Source organism: Salvia splendens, chromosome 19, assembly GCF_004379255.2.
Source record: "Salvia splendens isolate huo1 chromosome 19, SspV2, whole genome shotgun sequence".
NCBI lineage: Eukaryota > Viridiplantae > Streptophyta > Magnoliopsida > Lamiales > Lamiaceae > Salvia > Salvia splendens.
The window spans coordinates 5588339-5601072 of NC_056050.1; the positions used below are offsets into that span (position 1 = coordinate 5588339).

General features: G+C 40.6%; 2 protein-coding genes across 6 annotated transcripts; one reads left to right on the top strand and one right to left on the bottom strand.

Moving 5' to 3' along the window:
• The first annotated feature begins 4619 nt into the window (after positions 1-4619).
• Positions 4620-5797, top strand: LOC121778914 (glucan endo-1,3-beta-glucosidase-like). Its single transcript, XM_042176301.1, has 2 exons — positions 4620-5141; positions 5390-5797. The coding sequence occupies exons 1-2, from the start codon at positions 4620-4622 to the stop codon at positions 5795-5797; spliced, it is 930 nt and encodes a 309-aa protein (XP_042032235.1).
• Positions 5798-6173: 376 nt separating this feature from the next.
• LOC121779989 lies at positions 6174-9333 on the bottom strand. Of its 5 annotated transcripts, none has more exons than XM_042177499.1 (6): positions 9153-9333; positions 9018-9082; positions 8029-8668; positions 7892-7960; positions 7522-7720; positions 6174-6715 (listed from the first exon to the last, which is right to left on the bottom strand). In XM_042177499.1, the coding sequence occupies exons 3-6, from the start codon at positions 8608-8610 to the stop codon at positions 6639-6641; spliced, it is 927 nt and encodes a 308-aa protein (XP_042033433.1). In that variant the 5' UTR covers positions 8611-8668; positions 9018-9082; positions 9153-9333; the 3' UTR covers positions 6174-6638. The 5 variants fall into 5 exon arrangements, 4 of the variants coding, with proteins under 4 accessions (XP_042033433.1, XP_042033436.1, XP_042033432.1 ...); XR_006045966.1 differs by lacking the exon at positions 6174-6715 and adding an exon at positions 7126-7433 and having other exon boundaries at positions 7892-7970; positions 9153-9330; XM_042177502.1 differs by lacking the exon at positions 6174-6715 and adding an exon at positions 7126-7433 and having other exon boundaries at positions 9153-9328.
• Between the last annotated feature and the right edge of the window lie 3401 nt (positions 9334-12734).

A 12734-nucleotide genomic window follows, 5' to 3' on the forward strand; every position in this document is an offset into this window, starting at 1 on the left:
TAAGTCCGGGCAACACCTTTGTTAGCATATCAGCTGCATTGTGCTCAGTAGCTACCTTTTCAATCTTCACTGAGCCCATTTCAACTTCATCCCTCACAAAATGAAGCTTAACATCCACATGCTTGCTCCTCTCATGGAATGTCTGATGTTTTGACAAACATATGGCACTATTTGGATCACATAATACAGTCACAGCTCCTTGATCAACTCCAAAATCCGAGCAGATTCCTTTCAGCCACATGCTCTCCTTTACGGCCTCAGCCATGGAAATATATTCTGCCTCAGTTGTTGAGAGTGCCACCACAGATTGCAAACTCGACTTCCAACTTACAGCAGCTCCATACATGCAGAAAACATAGCCGGATTGGGACTTCCTTGTGTCAATGTTAGTAGCAAAATCAGAATCACAATATCCCAATAGAGGCTGTGCATCAAAATTCTTACTTCCATCAAACAGTATGCCATAATCCTGAGTACCATTCAGATACCTTAGTATCCATTTTAAAGCATGCCAATGCTCCATACCTGGATCTGCCATGTATCTGCTCACAACACTTATGGCTTGGCTGATGTCTGGCCTTGTACACACCATGGTGTACATGATGCTTCCCACTATGTTTGCATATGGGATTTTATCCATCTCTCTTCTCTGACTATCATCTTTAGGGCACTGATTTACACTGAGCTTAAACTGCTGGCTCAGGGGCACACTCACTGGTTTGCTTTTATCCATCTGAAATTTCTTGATCACATTCCTGATGTAATCTTTCTGAGTTAGCCATATCCTTTTCTTGTCTCTATCCCTTATGATCTCCATTCCAAGGATCTTCTTTGCATCTCCAAGATCCTTCATATCAAATTCAGATTTCAGATCACCTTTCACTAACTCCACCTCTTCCTTATGCTCTGCAGAGATCAGCATATCATCTACATACAATAGTAGATATGCCACAGCAACTCCACCTCTTCTCTTGATGAAGACACAATGATCATACAAAGACTTCTCAAAACCGATCTTATGCATGAACTCATTGAACCTGAGATACCACTGTCTTGAACTTTGTTTTAGACCATACAAGCTTCTTTTCAGCAAACACACCTTTCCTTCATTTCCTGGTTGGACAAAACCAGGAGGCTGCTCCATGTAAATTTTCTCTTCGAGCTCTCCATGAAGAAAGGCTGTTTTGACATCGAGTTGCTGCAATTCCCAATTTCTCTGAGCAACAATGGCAAGTAGAATCCTGATGGAGCTATGCTTTACCACAGGGGAGAATATTTCATTATAATCTACTCCCTCCTTTTGTGTAAAGCCTTTGGCCACCAACCTGGCTTTAAATCTGATTTGATTGTTGTTGAAGGCCTCAATTTTCTTCTTAAAAATCCATTTACAACCAACTGTTTTCTGATCAGTTGGCCTCAACACCAAAATCCATGTGTGATTTTTGTACAAGCTATCAATCTCCTCCTGCATGGCTAATAGCCACTGATCCTTCTCCGGACTCCTTATTGCTTCCTTGTAATTTGAAGGCTCATGATAGTCCATCTCCTCAGCTATGGCCAGTGCATAGTGCATCATATCAAAATCCTGAAATCTGGAAGGGAGCTTGATCCTTCTTCTGGTTCTGTCTCTTGCAACCAGTCTCTGTGGAGTCTTGATGTTACTTTCATGTTCAGAGGATCCACCAACACTGGTTTCTTGTGAATTTCTCACAGTATCTGGTGGACTTCTTACAGCATCAGATGAGGATTCCCTCTGACCCTCCACCTCAAACTCAACAGTCTGAATTTGCTTCATGAAGAAAGGCATTTCAGATTCCCTGAAAATAACATCCCTACTGATGACAACCTTCTTATTCCCTTCCTCACAGCACCATAATCTGTAACCTTTAACTCCAACCTGATAGCCTATCATCACACATCTGAGAGCCCTTGGTTCCAGCTTTCCTTGTTTGATGTGAGCATATGCTCTACACCCAAATGGTCTTAATTTTGAATAGTCTCCATAAGATCCATACCATCTACTATCCGGAGTCTGATTTTCAATGGCAGCAGAGGGGCATTTGTTGATTAAAACAACAGCTGTGGAGGCTGCTTCTGCCCAAAATGGTTTTGACATTCCAGATGCTATCAACATGCATCTTACCCTTTCAAGAATGGTTCTATTTATTCTCTCGGCGACCCCATTTTGTTGTGGGTTGTGAGGCACCGTTCTATGCCTTTTAATTCCTTTTCTCTTGCAAAACTCATCAAACTCATGGGACAAAAATTCCAGCCCATTGTCAGTTCTTAGGCATCTCAAAGGCTTCCCCTTTTCTAGCTCAACTGCAGTACACCACTCCTGAAATTTCTTGAAGGTCTCTGACTTTTCTTTCATGATCATTATCCAAACCTTTCTTGAAAAATCATCAACAAATGATAAGAAATACCTGCCTCCTCCAATGCTATTTACTGGTGCAGGGCCCCATATGTCACTGTGAACATATTGGAGAGGTTGTGTTGAGTTATGTTTGCCCACTCCATATGGCAGCTTCTTGTTTTTGCCAAGAATGCATTCTTCACACGATCCAATGGCTCTTTGTATCTCTGAATCAGCCATCTGAATAATGCCTTGCTTTACCAGCTGCATCAGCCCAGTGTCCCCCACATGGCCCAGCCTAGCATGCCAATTGATGGTCTTTTGTGTGTTGTTAGCTGTTCCAGCAACTGCCTCAGCTTTCAGATAATAGAGCACATTGTTTCTGACAGCCTTCATGATCATTTGGCCATCCTTTTTGACAAGCATCTCTCCACCAAAGAGAGTCAATTCGTAGCCATTCTTCTCAAGAAGACCCAAGGATATAAGATTCCTTTTAATGGATGGGATGTATCTCACATCAGTGAGAGTTCTGAAAATTCCATTGTCCATCCTCAAACATATGCTCCCAACACCCCTTACATCACACACATGGTCATCTCCCAGCAACACCGAGCCTTCAGATTCCTTTAAATCTTGGAACCAGTCGAGATTGGAGGACATATGGAAACTGCAGCCTGAGTCCATGATCCATAGCCTTGATAATGGGCTATCCTCCACCACATTGAGAGCTCTTGCCTCTTCAATTTCCTCAGTGATAGCTGCTGTACCATCTCCTTTGTGATTTTCAGATTGCTTTTTCTTCCAAGCAAAACAATTTTGCTTGATGTGTCCTGGTTTCTTACACCAGAAGCAGCTTCTAGATTCCTTTTGATCTCCTTCCTTAGATGATCTTGGCTTCCACTTGTCAGATGGGGGTTTCTTGAATTTGAATTGTTTCTTTGAAGTTGCCTTCACATTGAGGCTTTCAGCAGCTTGATCGATTGGCTTGCTGACACATTTCTGCATTGCCTTCAGCTTTAATGCAGAAAATACCTCCTCCAAAGTCACTTTCGAATCCCTTCCAAGAAGTATTGAGTCTTTGAATTGCTCAAAACTCTGAGGCAGAGCATTCAATAACATCAAAGCTTTATCCTCATCTTTCATGGGATCATCCACACCCTCAAGATCATCTATATACTTTCGAAAATCTTCCAGCTGATCCGCCAGATTCTTGGAGTCAGAAAATCTAAAGTTGAACAATCTTTGCTTGAGATGCAACCTATTGGAGATTGACTTCTCCATATATATTTTCTCCAATTTCTCCCACACTCCCGCGGCATCATCCTCTTTCTGAACCTCCCTCAAGACTCTATCGCTGAGGCACAAGACAATCGAGCTATACGCCTTGTATTCCAGTTCTTGACATTTCGCCGCATCCATCCCTTGAATCTCTTTCTTGTCCGTCTTGGATTTCACATAATCCCAGACGCCTTGCTGCATCAGAACAGCTCTCATCTTCAATCTCCACAGGCCGAAATCATTTTCGCCGGTGAATTTCTCAACGTCGAACTTTGCGGTAGACATTGTTGAATTCGTCGTCCTTCTTCGATTCCCACAGACGGCGCCAATTTGTAATGCTATCAGATACGCGACTCAATCTTGTTATCACAACGAGATCGATTCCGGAACGAGAAGAACGAATACTTGATATGAAAATGAATAAGCAAAAAACAATTCTTGGAGAGTCAATGGAAATCTTGTGTTTTATTTGTGTGGAAGATTACAAAACTCTTGGATGAAAAAATTCTCTTTTCTTTTTCCACAGCTCGGCTCTATTTAACTAACACTTATCTAACAACTAGTTCAACCTAACGGCTTTCATTTAAAGCTAACTAACTAGTCGCATCCGACGACGTGCATCAGTTAATAACAACTGTCAACTCCGAACTCGTTTAAGTTCGGCCAACACCGAGCACCAACACCGAGCTCTGAGCACCGAGCTCAACACCGAACATTGAGCTCGGTTAATCCCTGAGCACGACTACAAACTCGACCAATCACCGAGCATGATTGCAGTTCGTCAGATCACTGAACAGCATATCGGTCCCTAATCGCCGAACAGTATATTGGTAACCGAACTGAACTGATTGTGCAGTTTTGCCCCAATCCTCATAACACCAACAATGCAGCTGCCGAGATCAGAGTTTGCTACGGAAGAAACGGCAACAACCTCCTCTCGCCGGCGGAAGTAGTGAACATCTACAAGCGCCACAACATCAAAAGAATGCGTACGTACGACCCGGACAACGCCATCCTCGACGCCCTCCGCGGCTCGGGCATCGAGCTCAACGTCGCCATCACCAACCAATACATCGAGTGCCTCGCCAACGACGCAAACAGCGCCAACGACTGGGTCCGCAACCACGTCATCAACTACCCCGACGTCAACCTCAAGTACATCTCCGTCGGCAACAAGGTCAGCCCCGCCGACAGCGCCACGTCCCGCTTCACGCGCTTCGTCCTCCCCGCGATGCGCAACGTCTACAAAGCCATCTGCCGCGCCGGGCGCGCCGGCCAGGTCAAGGTCACCACCACCGTCAGCATGAGCACCCTCGGCAACTCGTTCCCACCTTCGGACGGCGCATTCCATGATGACGTGGCGCCGTACTTGAGGCCGATTTTGTCGTTCATTGTGAGCACCGGCGCCCCTTTCATGGCGAATGTGTATCCTTACTTCTCATACATCTACAACAAGGACCAAATCGACATCGGATACGCGCTATTGGAGCAGGGCCATGGGATTCATGTAAGAGGTCATCTGATTATAATTGTCCGCACACATCATTTTATTTACAAATTGTACCGTTATAATTATAGCGCCCGTATATACTGACAGGTTAGTTAAATTTGGCATGCAATCTACCATAATAGAAAACCATAGGGTCATCCATAGTAGAAGCGACACATGAATAATATATAGTAGTTTCAGATCTCTCCTTACAGTTTACACCAATCTGGGATATTATATTTATTTTCTTTCATTTGCCAACATAGGTGAACGGAGAATATTACGACAATCTTTTCTGTGCGATGGTCGATGCGGTCTATGCAGCGGTTGAGAGGCTAGTCGAACGGTCCTTGAAGACGACTGGTGGCATGTATAACCATACATCTGAGAAAAAGGCGGGGCGCAAGGGCCGCCCAAGAGGGCCGAAAATAGTGGTGACAGAGACCGGCCATCCGTCAGGCAGCGGCGATTCCGCAAACATGTATAATGCGAAAACTTATAACGATAATTTGATTGATATTGTGGATGATGGGACGCCAAGACATCCTGAGCCTATTGAGACGTACATATTTGCTCTGTTCAATGAAAATGAAAAGCCCGGTGCCGAGACGGAGAGGAATTTCGGGCTTTTTTATCCAAACGGGCAGCCCAAATACGACTTAAATTTCAACTAGTTTTTGTTTTAAGATGCACATGTGCATGCTAAGGAGACTGTGTCCTCCTATCTATATGTTCAATCCAATAAGGTAGCTAGACAACTTGAAGTAAGTGAGATGTTGTAACAGTATGTAATATGATCGAAGTATTGAACTAAATAAATCAATGTTAGTTGATGCCATTACGCTTACTGCAGGTCGTTAGTAAAACTAGCAAAGTATTATGAAATTTGTCACATTTTCCTTTTAGTACTATTTTAGCAGTAGATCTCACATTCATTAAAATTCGAACATCAAATATAGACTCCAAAAGTATGACTCATATTCTATTAACTTTTTAATTCACTTTCTATTATGTTTCTTAAAATTCGCATCATATCAAAATGCGAGAAACTTTGCAGAACGGGGATGGGGTGGATGCATATCACCTTGTAGAACATATATTGTCCTAATACAACAAACCCCAAGTTCAAACACCTATCCAAGCCTCCTAGCTCAAGTGGTTGAGAAGGATGGCAAGGATATGAGACCATCCAAGAGGTCTTGAGTTCGAATCCTGGATGCCCCAACTTGGGATTAATTTCCCCTGTGGGCTTTTACAGGGCTTGTTGTCTTGGGGCTTGGCAAGCTTTCGAGCCTGGACGCGTCTGAGGGTGGCGGGTAGTCTACCGGGGCTGAACTCGTCGGAGGGAGTGCAGTGACGACGCCGGACACGTGCTACGTTCACGCCCGAACCCGTTGGAGGGAAGCTAAAGTATTCGAGCCACGAGGGGTGTGTCGGGCTAGTTCGCTTGCCGAATGTATCTCGAACTCTGATGTGTGTATGTTAAAAAAAAAAAAGTTCGAACACCTAAGCAACTCAAGCAGCTGCTTGGACCGGCCCATTAGCTCTGAACCCACGACCCCTTCCACGAGATCCCCTCCCGCGGCCACGACCTATACATCAACAAACAAATCTATTTTTGGTCCCACACATATGAGCATTTTATCATTTTTTATGCAGACCATTATTTTCATTTGCTTAAATTTCTAAACATTATGAATTGGGAGTTTTGCCTAAAATTCACAAACATCCTTAAACATGTTATTATGATTCGTAAACATGTTAACACATATAGTAAAATAATACTTCAATCATCCAAAAATTAATATTTATTTTGCTATTTCAGGACATCCACAATTTAAACACTCTTTAATTTTTAGCATCTTGGATAAATGAACACTACACTTGCTGTATCATAATTACACCAGTATTTTATTATAAATATAAAAGGTGCATTTACATTTCATTAGCTTTCCTTTTCATTTTTAAAATCGATCTTTAAATCATGGACGAGCAAGCTATCTAGAAAACAACTACAACTATATAGTAGAAATTATACTGGAGAAACCAAAAATTATCATATGACAGAACATGACATTTTTTATACTTATGCAATACAAATATAGATAATTTAAAGATGCTACTAAGAATAACAAGAATGTACATGTTGTGCGTTGTGTGATAGCACAGTGATAAAGTGGTTGCTGCCTAATGCTAAAAGTCTCAGGTTCAGGTCCATCAATAATCTGAATTTGATGTGTTCAACTAGTGGAAAGAGAGAATTTTCCCAACTACACCTGAATTAGACTCTTATTATTGCTTCAAATGATTCTGATAAAGTGAAACATGAAGAGTAAGGAATAAGAGATATAAAAGTTGTTGACAAACAAATAAATAGTTACACCACGAGAGATCGTACCTTTCCAAGAATTGAAAGCTTCTCGATTCAGAGAAGGGCCGATCACAGCCTGAATGGCATCGCATAACATAGTTGGTGGGGTGTTCTTCAACTCCTGAACAACCGAATGGAGGGTCTTGCCATTCTCCAAGTGTATGTGATTGTTCGGGTGACTTGTTTTGCAGCCCGCGTGGCATTCAAACTCGAGAGCATTTACTACCTACACAACGATCAAATATAACAACAAGACATATCAAGCAACAGATATTGGCACTATCTTTAACTTTCCTAAGGGAAGTGATAAATTAGATTCACAGATGTTTGAGTATTTCAATTTGAAGTATCACATGATTCAGCATGCTATCACCAAAATAACATAAAGATGACTTACCTTGGAGTAATTACAAGAGTTGCAACCACAAAGATAGCTAGGGCCTTTGATAATTCCACGAAGCTCCTTCTAATACATGCTAGAACAACAAATGAGCATCGTAGGATAAGAGAACTATATATACGAAAGGGAATTACCTCTCTTGATGCAGAAAGATACTGCACAGCTGCCCCGTCAAGCATACCAGTAGCTGTTAGAGTCTTGACATTTTGTGAGAATGATCTAAATTGTGTTTCTTTTCTGGTGGGATTCTTCTCTGGCCTACTTTGTTGTTGTGTGGATTTCAATGTCCCCTTCATCTTCTTGCTAGAACTTTTTGATATTGAAACAAGATGTGGCTCGTACAACAATGTATAACCACTATGTGGTTTCATTAGAGCATTCATTACATCTCTGTACCTTCGAGAATATACAGCCTTAGCGGTAACTCTTTTACGCTGGGTAGTTTCCGCTGTAGCGCCATCCATCAACGGAAGATGTCCACAACCAGTATTAAGCTGTTGTCCCACTGACGTAGATGTAGTTGGCATTGTCTCTGTTCGGTTGTTCAATTTTTCAGATATGTTTATTACATCTTCTCTCTCCTTCATGCTTTGTATCACACCACAGTTGTTGGGATCTCTCATAGTGCATAAAATTGGGGAAGCATAAGGGTCATCACCCACAATAACTGTTTTCTTTCTTTCTCTTCTCACATAGACGATCATGGCTTCTAACATACGATTGTTGAACAGAGTTGTGATGACACTGCCTTAAATCGGAAGATCCTATAGCAATCTATATTTTGCAAAAGTAACAATTAAAAGATTGAAAACAGCAAAAGTAACAATTAAAAGATTGAAAACAATCAAATACTAGTAATCTAAGAAAATTTCCTATACCAAACTATATTTTGTAAAAGTAACAATTAAACTCTCCCGCCGTCGCCTCCACGAGCAGACGCGGCCACTCCGTCTCCGATCAGCCATAGCCTCCGTCGGCTCAGTAGCCCCGCAGATAAGTTCTTAGTTTTCGGTCTTTAAAAGTTTGTTCTTTTAATCGGTTTGCTTCGATTACTTGATTATTTTCAGATTGTGGAAAACAGCAGTGTAAAATGTCATCAGAATTTGTTGGGAGAGTTGTATACCTTCAATGAATAAATTGGCGATCGAAGCTTCTGCTTCTCTCCCTTCCGAATTTGGTTATTGGTTGCTGTCAAAAATAAGTATTGTGTGTCAAAGTGGATTTATGAAGGATGATAGATTTTTTTTTCTGAAATTACCTCTGCAGATGATAGATTGAATGAGTGCGTGCAACAACAAGAAATTCTTGCTCTCTTCGGTTGATATTTGAAAATATGAGAGAGAGTGTAAGTGGCGGCTGGGAGAGCAAATTAGGTATAAGAATGAATAAATTGGATAGGGAGATGATTTGATTTTTGATTCTCAAAATAATTAGCAATTAAATGGTCTATTTTTGGAGCAGATTCACGGAGAAGTAACGCCTGAAAAATCTTCCTCTCTTTTAACTTGTAATATTATTACTGTATAATTGATTTCCCAATTAATTGTTGCCTTCGACTAAATTTTCAAATTGGTAAAATTTAGATTTGGAAGAGAACATGGTAGCTTGGAGAAGAGGAAATCTGCACTGATATCCTCTATTTTCTTGGAATCATTTATTTTAGGATTTAATTAAATTAATAGTTTGTTGTTTAGTTTTGTTTTGTAGGAATAAGGACAAGCTACATACGAGGAGCCAAGCCGAAGGAAAGATATACCCGACCCGCCCACCCCGACTTAACATGATTTGAGGGAGTCTTCGTACCCCTTTCTTTACTATTTTTGTCCTTTGCGTTTCATGAGTATACACATTGAGGACAATGTATAATTTAAGTTTGGGGGTGTTTGCGCTTGCTTGATTAGTGTTGATTTTGGCTTAAATTCTTCCTATATTTGTGTATAAGCATGCTTGGTTTTTCTCCTTCGAAAGTCACTAGACACATCGTTTCCTTTAGGATTTGTTGGTGTGGACTTAGTTTCTCTTAAGAGTTGGGCCGCGGAACCTTTCTTTCACTTATCAACCGCTTGAGAGCTATAACTTCCATATTTCGATCAAGTGAATGTAGTGTCCTTAGGAGTCCGATTTCTTGAGCTAAGGAGAAAGGATAATTCCAGTTTTGAAAAATTGATGAAAAATGCCTTAAGGTTGATCTTCTAGACTTAAGCTTGATGAATTGTGAACTTGTTATTGTTGATGCATGAAAATGATTAGGCAATAAGACGTTAAGCCTCACATCCATATTATCACATGATATACCCTTCATAAACCCCTAGTGAGCCAATTTTGAGCATTGAAGCTTTATTCTTCGTTGAAAATTTTAAGTCACTAAATGAGCCTATGTTATTTATCCTTGTGTAGCCCTTAACTCTCGGTGCCAAAAACTTGTTGTGATTTTTAGAGTGCAATATAAGTACACAAAACAAGTAATAAATCCATAAAAATACTACATCTGCAAGTATACAGACGCGCAATGCGGTATAAAAGGTGTCGAACCCACAGGGAGGAGATTAATTGCTAAAACTAGTAACCTAACTAAAAAGCAGTAAATTAGTTTGATTTTGGGTTTTTGATCAAGAGGGCGAGTGAAGTACTAAACGAGAAGGCAAAAAATGCTCTCATGAATCCTAAAGTCTAATTACTTTCCATTTTTTTATCGGGATCGTGTTGATTTTACGCTCTCACGCAGCTGATCACTGATCATGGAATTTTACACCTAGGATAAGCTGATCACGTCTCCTAGGCTCTACTCACCAACCCCTCACTCCTACAGTCGCATAGTAAGCTCGGGTTTGGCTTCTAAAAACATTCAACACATAAGATCCACCCCAGGCTATCCCTGATCAGTTTTGGCCTAGGGTTCCTTATCTATGTTAGCTTCATACTCCAAGTTAAAGAGACATTGATGTTAAGGCCTTTACCGGGTTAAGTTTGCTAGCAAAACCCAATACGGATAGAAATAAAGACATAGATAAGAACCAATACATGGATATCTATCAAAACAAAGTCATGGATTCATATTTACAAGCTCCCCTAACAAACTAGAAGTAATCTCTAAAATCTAGCCACTCATAATGGGCAACAATACAAGAAGATGAGTAAATGCTACCATATGAGGCTTGATTTTAGGTGGGATGGGGCTTGATCTTCTCTCTCCTTCTAAAAAGGGCTCCCAAGCTCTAAATGCTCTACAAAATTCGTCCACCGACCACCAAAGATGCCTTGGAAGTCGTGCCCTAGCTATTTAAATAGTTAAGGCTTCAAAAACAGGCCCATTACCATTTTCCCGATCGGGCGATCTGCGCAGTACAAAACGCTCGGTCGTGCATTTTGTCTGACTCTCGAACAGGTCGGGCGTTTTGAACGCCCGGTTGCGCGTTTTGCATCGGTCACGCGTTTTGCACTACATTGCGCAGTCTTCCTAAAACAGTTGTATCTTCTTCATCCGGATTCCGATTGAGGCGTGCGAGGTATCCACGCGAAGTTTTTTCGAAGGTGAATGGAATGGTAGACTTGTAGAAGCATTTTAAATTTATCTTGAAGGGCTGAATACTGATCAGATTCAGACCTTTTTTCTTTCTTCTCTCTCACTTTTAGAGGTTGGTCTTTTGTCCTACAATATATCAAAATGAGTCCATTTTTTACCTAAAAACGTGTGTTAAATAATACAATAAAGGACTACAATTTGATTCACATCAAATACCCCCGAACTTAAACCTTACTCGTCCCGAGCAAGTCAATACCAAACACTCTCTAGACCTTTGTGATCATTCTTCTCACATCACGCCGACCCACACAAGTCCTCAAAACTTATTGGATGGACTCTCATTCACTCGCAAGTAGGACTTTGGAACATGCAATGTGCACCAATCAACTGACCAACCACCTAAGTGCTTGTCACTCCACTACATCAATGTATGCTCGGGTAGTGCCTAGAGAGTCTCAAACCGTCATAACTAGATCATCAAAATGAGTTCTTCCAGCTATTCTATTTTTTTAAGGTACATAAAGTGTTTCCCCCAAACTTAAACAAAACTCACCACTAACAAGTCATTATGATGCACAAATGTATTTTATTTAAATTTAAATTATGTAGCTCAATATATATATTTCACAGGATTGAACTTCTATTATTTATGTAATTTAATTTATCGTACTCAGCACATATTGAGTCCAATAAATAATCCTTCAGGAAAAGGATTATTAAATTCAAATTTTGATTTTCGCATTACAAATTCAAAATTGTAAAACAAAATATTTCATGCATTGGTAACAATCCGAATCATTCAAATAACAATTTTATTCACCAAGCACCATTTATTCAAACAGCCACGTCACGTAATCAATGAAGTAGACTCAGTCAACACACAGTCAAAACTCTAACTCAAAGCTAGGTCACAACAATATCAAATAACCAAATTTACTCGCCAATTAATCCATGGACTTCATGGCATTAAATGCAAAAAATTTAGGGTTCGAAAATTAGGGTTCAAAAAGTGGGGTGTTACATCCTACCCACCTTAACAACAATTTCATCCCGAAATTTGCTACCCTCAGGTAAAGAGTTCAGGGACAATTCCTTCATCTTATCCTCATTCTCCTATCTATGTGTTCAATCCAATAAGGTAGCTAGACAACTTGAAGTAAGTGAGATGTTGTAACAGTATGTAATATGATCGAAGGATTGAACTAAATAAATCAATGTTAGTTGATGCTATTACGCTTACTGCAGGTCGTTAGTAAAACTAGCAGCAAAGTATTCTGAAATTTATCATATTTCCCTTTACAGTGGATGTCACGATCA